Consider the following 15,005-nt stretch of genomic DNA (forward strand, 5'->3'; position numbering starts at 1 on the left):
TATAGAAGAAGTGATTGGCGTAGAAGGTGTAGTGGGCATAAGAGAAGCTGGCACAGTCAATTCAGGGTGTTCTGGCGAGTTCTGGCCATAGACATCATGTGAGGCTGCCAAGGCTACGTATCCTCTTATGGGGAAGCACTGACAATTTTTCCAGCTACTTCCCCACAGACTTTGACCTCTTGGAGGGCAGCAACTCTGGTTCCTAGTGAGTGAAGCATGTATACATTTCAATGTCTGACTGTTAAGAATGGGGAATTGGGATCCTTAGGGAATGTGGTGCTATGAGAAGGAAAATACGTATTGACATCTCAAGGGTACAACCTCCTGTTTGATGCTATTAGCATTATCTGGTAACAACAACGGAAGCGTAAAACATTGATATTTCAAATACTAGAAATTGAATCCCTTGCTAGCTAAAAGAGTTCCACTGATACTGGGTTTAAAACATAAACAAGAATCCTTTCTAGGTAGCATAGCCATTGTTTATATGCAAATGCTGCTTAAGTGGCTGTTAGTGCAGAATACCTCATTTTTTAGTAGGCTGACCCCCCCCATTATGTATTTGTATAATCCTCTATAATCCTTTTTTTCCCAGTGCAATGAAAACTTAAACCAAGCCACTTTCTATAATTACAGTGTAGAATTTAGAATATCAGAATTCGTTAGGATTTATGGTATAACCTCCCCTTTAGGGAGGCTGTGAAAGAGAAATTTTAGTCTATACGAGTACAACTCTAGAAAAATCTTGCAGTTCCCTATTCTCGTAACTACAAGGTATATATTCATATACCTACATGTTAATATATGCAAATGTCTCCGATTTGATTACCACATAGTCTTAACATTCTAGAACATATAATTTCTAATTACTAGAGGTGCTATCTTGCGGAAAGCTCATATCTCACAATGTATTCTTTTTCTTCTGATTGCACTGTATTCCTATCACACTGAATTAAAACGTGAGTATGAAAGTCTACAAATGGTTTGGGTTGATGGGCTACAGAGAGAATCAATCTCCTTTTCTCCCTGAAGCCTCCTATGGGACTTTTTCTTTTCCTGAAATGTTTCTTTTGAAATTTTAAAATCCAAAAATTAAAAGGGAAAAGCTCAATGAAAATGGGTTGTAATTATTATTCAACAAAGAGTAGATGAGTATTTGTTTCAGCGCACATCTGGAAATGGCTGTTGGGACAGGGACAGTCACCGGTGTTTAATATGAATGAATGTGTTTTTGCTGTCATCAGCTTGATGCGGGCGCCATTTTGAGCCCCAGTGGTGTCCCATTAACCCTGTTTGCCCAGCAGAGACCTTTTATTTCCCAGGAGGAGGGGATAAATGGTGCTAACAGGAGCTACAGATTTGTTCCACTCACCCTCCAGCCCCTGCTTGGCACTCACGTCTTCTTGCCTAGGAGTCTTGAGATCCGTGTTCAGTTCAAGACTCTTCTTGTGAAGCTGTACTGCTCAGCCTTTAAAAATCCATGGTACTTCCTTGTCAACCCAGACATCTCACAATTTCTTGTAATGTTATTTAAAATTTCAAGACAAATAGAAAAAAAATACTATGCCTGGAACCAAATTACACTCATTACAACACTGAGGATGCTTTCTAAAATTACACCTGCACCTCTCTGGAAATTTTGATACCTTGGGGAGGGTGAAGGAGGATGAAGAGTATGAGAGTTCCACCTGGGCACCATCTGGCAAGTTTAGCACTTCCACGGGCAAGTCCGGCTGGCCTCGGACCCCTATGTGGGGTACAGCTGGGGTCTCCCTCCTCAGGGAACGGGGTTGGGCTGGTGGGGTGAGCTCAGGATTTTCCCCTTCTCTTACTGACCAGGGGTCCTTGTTTTTGTTTTCTGTTCTCTCCACCTTCCCCTTCAGAGCATCGTGTGCACTGGAAAGCGTCAATGGCACCCACCCCCCTTCCTCATCCACTGCATCCAGTCGTGTGAGGTAAGCCTCCTGCCCCTCCCGGACCCACACCAGAGTGGTCTGGTCTGCTTCACTCATGGGGCCTGAGTCTTTCTAATGCAAGGTCTTGCTACTATGCCCTTGGTTTAATCTCTTAAATTTAGCTCTCTAATTTTCAAATTACAGATATTAGGATTTCTTTCTTTCTTTCTTTTTCTTTCTTTCTTTCTTTCTTTCTTTCTTTCTTTCTTCCTTTTCTTTTTCTTTCTTCCTTCCTTCCTCCCTCCCTCCCTCTCTCTCTCTCTCTCTCTCTCTTTCTCTTTCTTTCTTTCTTTCTTTCTTTCTTTGTTTCTTTCTTTCTTTCTTTTGTTCTTTCTTTATTTCTTTCTTTCCTTCTGCAAAATCTCCAGAGTCTCATTTTAAATGATGTAATAAAAAATAAGTTAAAAAGCAAATCAGAATGTTATATGGTTTGGGGATTCTGTAACTGGATCTTACTCGAGCTTAGTTAGATCAGAGTTTTGCAGACCGATGGTGGCCTACAGACAGGTTTATTTGGCCAGCACAGTCTCTGAAAACAATTCTGTTCTGGTTGCCAATATTTAAAAACTGGGGTTTCGCATAACATTTGTGTATGTATATATAACATCACACACCCACGTACATACATACTCCAGATAAAAATCAATATCAAACACTGCTGATATGTCTCTTGGAAAACAAGATATCTGGCACCGTGGCAACAGTTAGCTAGACCTGAGTAACAGCTACAGCCCCAAAAGGCAGCTGCTCTCTCGGTGAGCAAGATGCTCCCCTCTCCCTGCGGCTCCTTACCTAGTGGGCATCCCTGGTTTATGTCAACTGCTTGGGGCGTGCAGGCATCTGTTTGCAACGTCTGAGGTAGACCTGTAACGCCCTGTTGGTTAACTCAAACCAGACCTTTACTTCCTCAGGGAATCCTATGTACTTCTTCACACAGGTTCCCTTAGCTAGATTAACGCGAGTTATTGCAAAGAAGAGTCAAGAATGAGTCAGAGCCTTACAGACAGAGAATGACCCAGGTATCCTGGCATGGGGAAGAGGGGACGCCTCTCTTCTCTCCCTAACCACCCCCCCACACACACACACCATTTAAGCCCTCTCACCCCAGGAATGGCCACTCAGTCACAGTAGGTTTTGCCATTCAAGTTTCTCACTGCGAGTAATTAAACCACTTAGCAGTGATGCTTGGGTAATTCTGGTTGCTCCTTGGGTGCTAGCGAGAGCCATTGAACTGCCCCTGATTTCTAACACCCTCCCCCCTACACACGCATCCAACCCACATGCTTATCTATCCCTCGATTCTTCTGTATCTCTGTTTCTCTTTATCCAATTCTGGGAAACTGGGATCTACATGAGGCCAAAGAGGGGGAAAGGGTGGGGTTTGAGACAAAGGGAAAACTGGGTGGGGAAATGATACCAATAAAATAGCATTCTGAGAGTCCATCAGGAAAAACGCTAGTGGAGAGTGTGCTTTGTTACGGCGCAGGCCAACAAAACAGCTCATCTTCTGCCATCATTAGAAAAACAGATGGCAGTGGGGTGGGGAGGAGGGGCAGTGACTCATCCACTGGGCAGGGGGTAGAAAGGGGGAAGAGGAGGCCAAGGGAGGAGGGAGATAAACAGACAGAGGACTCAGAACTGGGAAGAGATCAAAGGGATCCTGAGAATTCCCTTCTGCTGCTTCCATGTGTGATGGCAGGAGGGAGGGTGGGTGACAGGGCTGGGAGCTGGCTTCCGTGTTTCCCGGAAGGTTACAACACAGAGCTTTCCTCGTGTGTCTTCCCCTCCTCCCTGCACCCCCAACACATCCTCCTGATCCCTTATCCTGAGCTTCCTAGGCTCCTGTCAGTCCCTTTGTTGATGTGACAAGGAACAAAACTCCACTCCCTCCTCCGATTCCCCTGCCCACCCACTACCACGCACAGCTGAGCCTCAAGTGGTTCTCAAAGTGTGGCCCCTGGACCAGCACAATTGGCATCTCCTGGGAACCTGTTAGAAATACATATTCTCAGGCCCCGTCCCACACCTACTGGATTGGAGACTCTGGGAGTGGGGCCCAGAAATCTGTGTTTTTAACAGCCTCCAGGTGCTTCTGACGAGTTCCGAAGTTTGAGAGCCACTGCCGTGGCCACCATGGGAGGAGTCAAGAAGGTTCCCAGTCTGTGGAGCCCCAATTTGAAGCTCTCTTTGTCCGGGAGTAATTCTAGCCGACATTAATTCCACTCTGAGTATACTACAGTATTTCCTGGGGCTCTCTGGTTAGGAAAAGGTTTGAAAGGATAAGATTTTGCTTCTGGTGTCCCAGCAGAGGCGAGGAGGAGGAAAAAAAGAAAGAAAAAAAAAAAAACCACGTAAGGGTGGGAGGAAGAAGCAAAGAAAAAAGGAGAATCAGTGCCCACCGGAAAGGAAAGGAATCGAGTCAGACAGGGGAGGAGACAGGGAAGAAACTCTGAAGAAATAAGTAAGAGATGCAGAGAGGGGGTGAGACTGGGAGAGAAAGGGTGAGAGAGGCTGGAACTGGTCACTTGGCAGAAACCTAATTCTTTCCTGGAAAAAGTCAGCTAAATATATTAGGGGCAACTGAAGAGCGTCAAAGACAGACGGAGGGAAAACAGACGCAGAGGCAAGATAAACCAAAGAGGGCTCGGTGGATGAGAAGTTTTTAAAAAGTGCTGCACAGAAATCTGAGCTCAAATTAGACATTGGTTCCCTGGTATCTAGAAGGAGTTTTCCTTTTTTTTTTTTTTTTTTTCCTCTACGATACCGAGTATAACTGTGAGATGTCCCCTTCAGACATCCCACCTCAGCAAAGCTGAGGACCTCATACTTCATTCCGCTCAGTGAGCCCAGGACAGTGAGACCATCAGCTCGCTAGCCTACCAACCATGTCCCCCTTCGTGTCATTTCTGCTCCTTGGTGCCCTGTCCCCTTTGCCACGAGCTTGGGCTTTCCGCCCTCCATCATTCTATGCCTCTTGCATTCTTTAAGAGACAGCTCTGAGGTTTTCTCTGCCGGCTCCTGTGTAAATAACGCCGCCTTCTCATCGTCACCTGTGTTCCCGTTGTCTGAGCCAGAAAACATGCATACTACGTATCTGCAGCCCAGACCTGCTCGTACGTTAAAGTAGGGTTTTCTGGTTGTTTCTCGAAACTCAACCTGAGCCTCCTGGTGTTTTCTAGTTCTTTTGTAAGCTACGCATGAGCAAGGAATGGTAGCTTTGTGGATGGAGAGATTTTGGACAGCGTAGGTTCAAATCCTGGGCCGGCTGAGCGGTGTGAGCCTTCGAGTCTTAATCGGTGTTGGCAAGTAAGGACAACAAAGCTATTTTAAGGAGCGGTGGCAAGGAATTAATGTGATAATGTACATGAAGCGCTTAAGCATCTGCCCTGTCTGGTTCATAGTCAGTGGTTATAAAGTAGTGGCATTTGTTGTGAACCATTAGCCACTTTGTGAGCACTTCCTGAATGAGTAGAGCAGAAAGCACAAGGCTGAAGTGCTGATGTGGTCTCTAGAGGCGTAGGTGCAAAGTCTGATCAGAAAAGGGACAGAACAACAGGAGGGAAGGGAAACCGGCCATTCCCGTGGGAAGACCCCTGAGACCCGTAAGTCACAGACCGCTTGGAGACGGCTGCCGTGTCCACTCAGTCACCAGATCAGTGGTGAGCCGATCATCACGTGAGCAGCTTTCCACACCCTGCTGTCGAGCCCCTCAGCCCCCCTCGCTAGGGCCTCAGCATTCCCTACCTGGGCTACTGCATTGGGCTCCTAACTGTTCTTCCTACTCCCAGACCGGTGCTCATTAAAATTACAGACAAGTATACAAATCATCTAGGACAACTGTGCAGAAAACAAACACTTACTCTGCCAAACGCTCGTCCAATAAAGTGTACTCTTCCTGGCATGGCAAGAGAAAGAGAGAGGGAAGGGGGCGTCTTCATTTTGTGGGTGATAATTCTATCCGCGAACACTATGATACTGTCAGATCACATGTGTTATCCTCTCTCCCTCCCCCCTGTTCCTTCCTTTTCTTCCTTCTTTGCTCTTTCATAAAGTCCTATTTATTAATTCTGCCAAAGTCCACAGCCCTAGGTTCCACTTAGACTAAGAACACCTTGTGTTCCAGGGAATGCGGCTGGGAATAAAGACCACACTTGTGGTCCCTTTTTGGGTAGAAAAGATTAATTTCTTTCCTGCTGGATGATTAAAATTGAGTGTCCATTGACCTATGTTTTGGGGCTGCTTTTTCCACAAGCGTGTATTTCCTGCAAGTTTATTGTCAGCAGCCCCCATTTGGGATTACGGTTTCTGATATTCTCTCTTCAGCCCTTTGCTGTTTTGTGTAGAGTTGTGCCCTTCCTGTTCCAAACGCGGGAACTGTGAAGGACAGAGGCAGAATTGTGTTAGAATAATTAGGATCAAGTGCCGACTCTACACTTGCTAACTATGTGGGGACAGGGTCTTATTGATATAATTATATATATATTAAGACTGACGTGGGGCAGCTGCATGGCTTAGTCGGTTGAGCGTCCGACTTCGGCTCAGGTCATGGTCTCACAGCTTGTGAGTTCGAGCCCCCCGTCGGGCTCTGTGCTGACAGCTCGGAGCCTGGAGCTGCTTCGGATTGTGTGTCTCCCTCTCTCTCTGCCCCTAACCCACTCGCATTCTGTCTCTGTCTCTCTCAAAAATAAATAAACATTAAAAAAATGAAAAAAAAAAGACTGATGCAACAGTCAGCTTACACCCAGTTTCTATCGTTATGAGTGTTTATTATTTACTATAGGTAGCCATGGTTAATTGATGTTCCTCAGGCTTCCAGTAAACTTAGGAAGCCTTTTAAGATTCCTAAGGAATTCCTTGGGAATTTCAAGGGAGTCTGTCTGGGCGTTAGCTGCCCTTTCTGCTAACAACTCTTATACATACACTTGCAAATGCCTATCACTTCACTTACCACATCGTTTCAAGATTATTGGATAGATCCATCCTTCCAACAGACTACAAGCTCCCAAGTGGTCAGATGTGTGCTTTATTTCCTTTTGTATCCCTCTGAAACATATAACCTAATTCTTCAGTGACACCTGCTTCTATGCCCCTAAAGGCAAGGACAGAGATTTGAAGGTCGAACTTTGACGTCCAGAGTCTTAAACTGAAACAGATTGGATCAGGCTTCTGAGAAGCAGCGCAGTGGAAGTAAAGGCAGGGAAGAAATAGGAGAAGTGAAGAACAAAAACCCTGCCGTGCACAGAATCCAAAGGGCTTGCGACAGATCCGGTGAGGGCCACGTGGACTAGCAGAAGAAAGGCCGTCTGGGGCTTAGAGGCAGGCTTGAACCTCGTTTCCATCCTTTATCGCACGACTCCTTGGGCAAGTGAGCTACCTTCTCTGAATCTAAGTTCCCTCAGCTTTCAGTTACATGGATGTAATTTATCTTTCAAACTTGTTGGTCAGAAAATTATGGAGGCACAACCCACGGGAATGTAGTTTGGGGCCTTCCGAGAGGTCACACTTCAGTAGAGTGTGGGTCATGCTAATTCAGAAATAACTGCAACCCTCCCCCGCCCCCAACCCTGTTTCTGGGAATTTTGGATCTGAATCAAAAGATTTTGGTTAGATGTTTGATCTTAATCGTGCCCACGGGTCCTTCTCTTAAAGAGCCACTCTTCCGGTTTGTGGCCTCTTCGGTTGGCCTTGATGTCTTACCCGGTGGATGGGTTACACTTTGGGAATCTGTTGGCACTGTCCTTCCTTGGCGTCAGTTCCAGGCCGGTCCTGCTTTTGGTTTTACTACTTTCATCCTGGTCCCAGCTGGCAAGAGAAAACTCAGACTAAGCTAGGGTAGATAGGAGAGTCGGAACATGATAAAGGGAGCCTATTGTATGAATGTTCATTAAACAGCAATTGAGTGTGTGATAAACGTTAATGGGATTTCATCTATCTGTAATACTGAGTGGCTTCTGTTTCAGAAGGAAAGTTATGGTTTTTGCCACTGTTCTTTTTCATACGCCAGTGACGGGCAGGACCCACGTCTGTGCATGTACCCTGAGGGGGGAAGGGGCCAGGCAGATCTGGAGGGAGATTTGGTTAAGGATTGCTGATGAAGATTCTCTGATGCCCTATCTAAGCCATTCTGATGTTCTTGAAGGAATGAGGAGCCCTTAGAAAACTGGAAGTGAAGCTGTGCGGTATATACTGTTTCACTCAACCGACTGAGCCACCCAGGCACCCCAATATATACCGTTTTAAAGGCAAAGGGGGTTGAACAATAATGGCTATGTGCCTGCAAGTTTGGTTTTCTACTAGTAACAGTTCTAAGTTCCAAGTCCATGTCCTATACTTAAAGGAACATGCCCTCCCTTCCAACTGTCTTGTTTTGTGACAGAATGATTTGTCAGAGAGATAAAGGAGAAATCACTTCTTTTTTATTTAAAAAAAATTTTTCATTTTATTTATTTGAGAGAGAGAGTGAGAGGATAGGGGCAGGGGGGAGAGAGAGAGAGAGAGAGAGAGAGAGAGAGAGAGAGAGAGTCTTAAGCAGGCTTCATGATCAGTGCAGAGCCCGATGCAGGGCTCGATCCCACGACCCTGGGATCATGACCTGAGCTGAAACCGAGTTGGACACTCAACCGACTGAGCCACCCAGGGGCCCCAAGGAGAAATCACTTCTTAAACCTAGCAGATGTGTCATACTAGGTCAAATGAGGTACTCCCTCTCCCCCATTTAAGACGGCAGCTAGGGAGTTTGACCATGACACGGATCGTTACTGTGGATTGTGCCGAATGGGGTGGCGCATTCAGTGGAGCACTCAAGGCTTCTTTTGGCTCCACCCCCATCTTTACTGATTTGACATGGGCAAAGGACTCGGTGGGTCGTTTTGATTAAAAATGTGCTTAATAATTACCTGGGGTTCTTACTTTTAAAATGCAGATTCTTAGGTTCTGCCCCTACCTCCTCATTCTTACATATCAAGTCTGGTGTGAAGTCCAAGAATTTGCTTTTTTTCAAAAATTTTTTTAATGTTTATTTATTTTTGAGAGAAAGAGAGAGCACAAGCAGGGGAGAGGCAGAGAGAGAGGGAGACACAGAACCTGAAGTAGATTCCAGGCTCTGAGCTGTCAACACGGAGCCCGATGCGGGGCTCAAACTCACGAACCGCTAGATCATGACCCGAGCTGAAGTCGGACACTTAACCAACTGAGCCACCCAGATGGCCCAGAGAACTTGCTTTTTTTAATGTTTTAAAAATTTTTCGCTAACGTTTTATTTTAGAGACAGAGACAGACCATGAATGAGGGAGAGTCAGAGAGAGAGGGAGACACAGAATCGGAAGCAGGTTCCAGGCTCTGAGCTGTCAGCACAGAGCCCAGTGTGGGCTCTAACTCACGAACCATGAGATCAGGACCTGAGCTGAAGTCAGACGCTCAACTGACTGAGCCACCCAGGCGCTCCAAGGATTTGCTTTTTTTTAACAAATGCCCCAGGTGCTTCTAATACAGGCAATGCTTAACTGCACTTTGAGAAACACTGGGCAGGAATAAATACACTCATAGATAATAGTATCCAGCAGTACCTTGTATCTTGGGACAAAGGATGTGTCTTTTGATAGTTCTTGAAAAAATGAAGTCACCTGAAATAGGATGCAGTTCAGAAAGGTCCAGGATAGAGGTACAAGCATCTGGCCAATAGTAATAAAACTAAAATCCTTAGAAGCCAGAGAACACTGGAGATTGTCTTAAAATTAGAGTGAAGAAAAATTTTAAATTCTGTCTCGTCAGGGGTACACAGCACCTTAAAACAACAAGCTCTAGGACAGTGAGTGGAAAGGGAACCAACGGAAAACCTGAGGGTCTCCTTGTCTTTTTTATTCTTCTCATTACTGGTCTGATCCTATTTTCTCTCTCAGTCTAGCTTCTGTAGCATAGCCATTAGAAAATCCTGAACAGGTTGAAGTAACAAAAATAATATCAAAAGATTGATAATAACTCCTTTGGGGAAAAAAAATCCAAAGAAACTGGGATTTTTAAGCCAAAGAAGAGAAAGATAAAGACTCGTGTAGTAAATATTTTCTCTACAGAAGAGTTCACAGTCACCCCCTCCCAGTAACAACGGCACATTAGATAATGGGTTTGAGAACCGAATGAACTATTTAAGGCTGCGTGAAATATCCTGGAAGTGTTAGACTTTATACAGGGTTATAAAGACATGTGTTTAAAAGGCATATTAGCCTTGGGAGCGTTGAAAGGGGATGTGTATTGTCCTCTCTCTGACACGGTTAAGTTTTCTGCTGCCTCAAACACAGAACATGGTTTGGTATTCTCTTTCCCTGCAGATCTAGCATGCCATGGATTTAAATGTAAATATATTGGTGTTTTCTTAAAGCAACTGGTAGAGATATTTTTATGTATCATAACTGTAGGAGTACACCCTTGATTGGAATTTGTATAGGAGGGAATTGGGAGGTGGAAAGACCCGGTGAGGAGGAGTTGGGGACGAATTTAGCTTCAGCAGAGTGGCTGCATTTATTTAAATGTAGGTGGGCAGTTGTATTTTTTTTACACATTTAGTAGTTGATACCGACAATGCTTCCATCACTAATTCCTTCCATCTGCTCCACCATTGCTTGGATTCTTTCTTCTGTGTTGTCTTGGACCACTCCCCCTGCCTCCCTTTCACTATTTGTTATTTCTATTCCAGATGCTAGCCCTGTTAGCTTGTGCTTCTTGATCGCTCATGGGCACTGCCTGGCTTTACTGCTGTCAAGTCTATGGGATGCAGGGGCCAGTGTGTAATTCATGAGGTGGAAATGGTGGCATGAAAGTCAAGGTTTTATTGTACCGTTCTTTCTTGCCCAGAGTTTGAGCCAAGAGAGAGGCACTCGAGTCCGACTAAAAAATCCTGTTCTAAGGAATATGTTTTGTTCTGGGGCTCAGACTGTGTACAGCTCCGATTGAGATGATCTGAGGTCAGGGATGGGAGAGGCTGGCAGTGTGTGTGTGTGTGTGTGTGTGTGTGTGTGTGTGTGTGTAAATAGTGATAGTTCTTCATATCCGACCAGGTGAAGCTCCACGGCAGGGTGGCAAAACTTATCACCACAATCATAAATTTGAGGGATCTTTATTCTTAAAGGTGAAATGAAATGTGTGAGTGTCTGGGAGGCTCCGTTGCAGAAATCCCACATTCCCTGTGGCAGCTAAAGTGGCTGGCCCTCCTGCAAGAAAGCAGGAAGGAACATTTTCTCCCAAGTGAAATATTTGAAGACCGAAGTGACTCAGACATTTTGTATTTCACCCATAGAGCTCTCTGAGACTCAAGTGGGGCAGCGTGGGCTGGCCCGGCACCTGCAGAGATCCAGAATACACCAGGGCCCCGCCTGAGGTGTGCTTGGACACCTGTCAGGAGGATTCTCAGCTCCCACTCTGGGTGCAGATGCCCTGGGGAGGGGGTGGGCAAGCAGTTGTGCGGGCCCTCCGGGTGGTTCCAGTGCACTCCCGGGTTTGAGACCTGCCTGCAGAGCTGGAATAGCTCAATAGTGACCGTTGTGGGGGCTTGAAGAATGTACCAATGCCTGTCTGATTTGAAACCTGTCTCCTGGGGCGCCTGGGTGGCTCGGTCGGTTAAGCGTCTGACTTCGGCTCAGGTCATGATCTCACGGTCCGTGAGTTCGAGCCCCGCGTCGGGCTCTGTGCTGACAGCTCAGAGCCTGAAGCCTGTTTCAGATTCTGTGTCTCCCTCTCTGTCTGCCCCTCCCCTGTTCATGCTCTGTCTCTCTCTGTCTCAAAAATAAATAAACGTTAAAAAAAATTTTTTTTCTTTAAAAGAAACCTCTCTCCTTTCTTCCCCTCAGCCTCATGGTGAAACCTGTCCAGCCATTCTTTTCTCATTTCTATCCTTAAGATTCATCTCTAAGACAATGCTCTTTAGAAACGCCATGCCATCACCAGATAGTCACAAATTACTTTGAATAAATGCCCATGGCTTGAACTTCGAAGTGTGACCAGGTGGGATGGGTACTGGTTCTTCAAAAAACTCCAGAAACCCCCCCCCAAAAAAAATCCCCCAATTCTCACTTGAGTATGTCTTTATAAATTCCTTAGTAGAAAGAGAAAAATGAATCCTTTTTAGGATATCTGTATGCAGAAATCCAAACGTTCTATTCCAACTTCGTCACTTGCGCCCTGTGTGGTTATGCCGTAGTTTAACTTCTCATTCCCTTTCCATTTATATTTTGTCATTTAAATAATAGCCAGCAATTAAACCTCTCCTTGCCACGTTTTAGCTGTTTACAGATCAGATACAATAATCATTCCTTCCCTGCTGGTTCTCAGAGGACACATCATATGGGCTTGCTTGTCTTTTGCATTCTTGCCAAGTCCTTTAGGATCTATGGGTGAAAAGGGACCATAAAAATGTTAATTATGGCAGGAATAATAACAGCCCAGATGCCAATAGCAGGGACAACCACTCCGCTTCTGGTAGGGATAGTGTAGGTTCTTACAAATCTAAATCTAAATATGTGTTAGCCGTGTTAAAATCCAGAGAAAAATGGAAAATTAGCTTAAGTTGGAGCTGCCTTCCAGGCACAGCGACTGCCAAATTCCGATCCCCTCGAGATTTGTTTGTGAACGTCGCTGCCAGTTTTGTGCAATCTCTGCACGAGGCTGAAAAATCCGGGCATGTCTTTGGGCTTGTCCAGAGTTCTATTCGGTTCAGGGCTCTACTTCAGATCCTCCAGCTGGAATCTCTGAAAATCAGACTCCAAATGTTAATCAGGACTAGGTTTTCATTTTGAAAGCTAAAACCATTGTGTTTTCCCTCCCCTCACTTTTTAAAAGAGTGAAACACGGAGAGCACGACCCATGCAAATTGTAAAACCTCATCTAGATTAACAACATTCAGGAGAATTTATGCCTCTCTTAAACTCCCCTGGAGCCACGCCGCCGTGCATCCTGGTGGGCTTTCTAAGGGACTGCATTTGGCTTTCTTTGTCTTCTAGGCTTCCTGGGTGGCCGGCTTTCTCCCTCTGCTAATTCTCTTTAAGACATCCGGGTTGTCCCTTTGTCTCCTCCCACCGCACCCTTTTTCTGATTTCTCTGTGCTTTTCCCCTTTTTTTCTGTTCTTTTTCTTTATCATCTTTAGCCTGGGCTTGAAGGCAACGTAAATACTACCCGCCTGCAAAACTGGCATCACAGAAATGCTACCTTCTTTTCTTTAACCCACCCGACCTTCCAGATTCTTCCCGATGATTATAACTGAGGTTAGAATTAGCAGCAAGCAGATATAATCAGGTTCTACACATAAAAAACTCTACCCCTTTTCACTTTGCACAGAGACATTGTTCCCCTACCACTTCTACGTGTGCTTCTAAAATGTGTTTTAACACAGTTAAGCACAACTCAAATACATGCACTGAGACTGTTCATGAATCTATAGAGCATTGGTTAGTATACTATCTACCACCATGATCACTGGCACAATGTCTTTATTAAATAGTCGTAGAAGCAAACTCTTTCAGAAAGTGCATATAGTTTGAGTCATTTCTAGTTCATTCTACTAAAATCCACATTTCTTTCAGGTGGAATTATTTGATTATATGCTTTATTGTAATGACTGAGTGGCAGCAAGTTATGCTATTAGACATCTTACCTTACTTTTTAGTCTCTAAAGTACAGATGTGTACCTATACGCATGTTGTGTGTGTGGGTGTGTGTGTTTGTGGGTCTGTTGTTCTGACTAACCCAGCGGTGAGTAATGACAAAGAGGGTGACACTCCCAAGTTGATTATTTGCAAATTGCAGCCAGCACTGCATATAGAAGAAAAGCTACACATCTCAACCCCAGACTAATGGGTTTGAATCTCAGCTCCACCCTTATTTGTTTTATTTTTGTGTAATATTTTTTAAACTGAGCTTTAATCCTATAAAAGTAATACCTGCACCTAGTTTAGAGAGAGCCATTTGGCACCTCTAGTTTTATTTGGAAGATGAACAGTACCTGCCCCTCTGCCATCTGACCTCAGGCTCTCTGGGCAGAGGGGATCCTTTCGTGTCTTCTTTCCTTCTTTGGTTTCACTTCTTTGATTTCTTCTGGAAATTACATCTGTAAACATCTGTATCTACACACACATATCTATTTAATAATTCTTCTGCTAATCTTGATTTTCTTTTCTCAATTAGGACATTATTAACTGACTTCCTAATATGGAAGATGAGTTTGAGCTCTCTGAGACCATCGCTCATTCACACACACACACACACACACACCCCTGTACTGCTGCCGGTAGGGATGCCTGACACTTCTAATTCCTTAGCTTTTCTGGGGTTCTATTTCATTTCAGACATTTAGGTATCTGTTTTCTCAAATTTGTGATATCAGTTCCTGCTCGCCCATCCATTTTCCACCCTTCTACGTGTTGAATTCTCGATTGGCTATCATTCTCTCTCATATCCTCTTTTCTTTTGTAAGTTCTTACTTTTTTGATTCCTTTCTGGTCATTTGAGTGGGGTGTGTAGAGGGAACTGATATAGAAACAAATTCAATTCCTATGTTTTACCAACAACGAGCCTGGGACATAGTACGTGCTCAGTGAGCAGCACACTCTTACTACCAATTCCTTCAACAGAGTTTATGCCTCTGTGGAAGGAAAAAGACGCACCTGGCAGAGACCACATATCTTTTTTGGTATCTTTTCCCTGCATTGTCTTTTCTAACTTCTTATTTCAGCCTAAAGCCAAGCGGAAATCTCTTTAAAGGTAGCAAACTCCTGAAAGTGTAAGTTTTAGATTAAGAAGCACTAATTCACAGAATAGACATTTATTGCATATGCATGGTATGAGACTCTAGGGATGTGAAGTGAAATGAGACAGGGCTCCTGTCTCCTAGGAACCCCCTGTCCGATCTGCGGGAGAGGCATGCTCAACGTGCTGTGGGAACAGTGCAAAGAAAGTGGTTGCATTTGCTTATGGAGCGGGCAGGAAGTAGGTGGGACATCAGATTTGGGAACAATTTTATAGCAAAATGGCACTTCTGTGGGGCCTTGAGGGATGTAATAATTTCA

General features: G+C 44.7%; 1 protein-coding gene across 1 annotated transcript in view; it reads left to right on the forward strand.

Moving 5' to 3' along the window:
* Positions 1-15,005, forward strand: part of PAPPA2 (pappalysin 2) — an 86,211-nt gene that overhangs the window by 45,053 nt on the left and 26,153 nt on the right. The window contains exon 9 of the mRNA XM_049635036.1: positions 1,884-1,955. Within this exon, the coding sequence (XP_049490993.1) occupies positions 1,884-1,955 (72 nt within the window). The remainder of the gene's footprint in view (positions 1-1,883; positions 1,956-15,005) is intronic.

Source organism: Panthera uncia, chromosome F1, assembly GCF_023721935.1.
Source record: "Panthera uncia isolate 11264 chromosome F1, Puncia_PCG_1.0, whole genome shotgun sequence".
Classification (NCBI taxonomy): domain Eukaryota; kingdom Metazoa; phylum Chordata; class Mammalia; order Carnivora; family Felidae; genus Panthera; species Panthera uncia.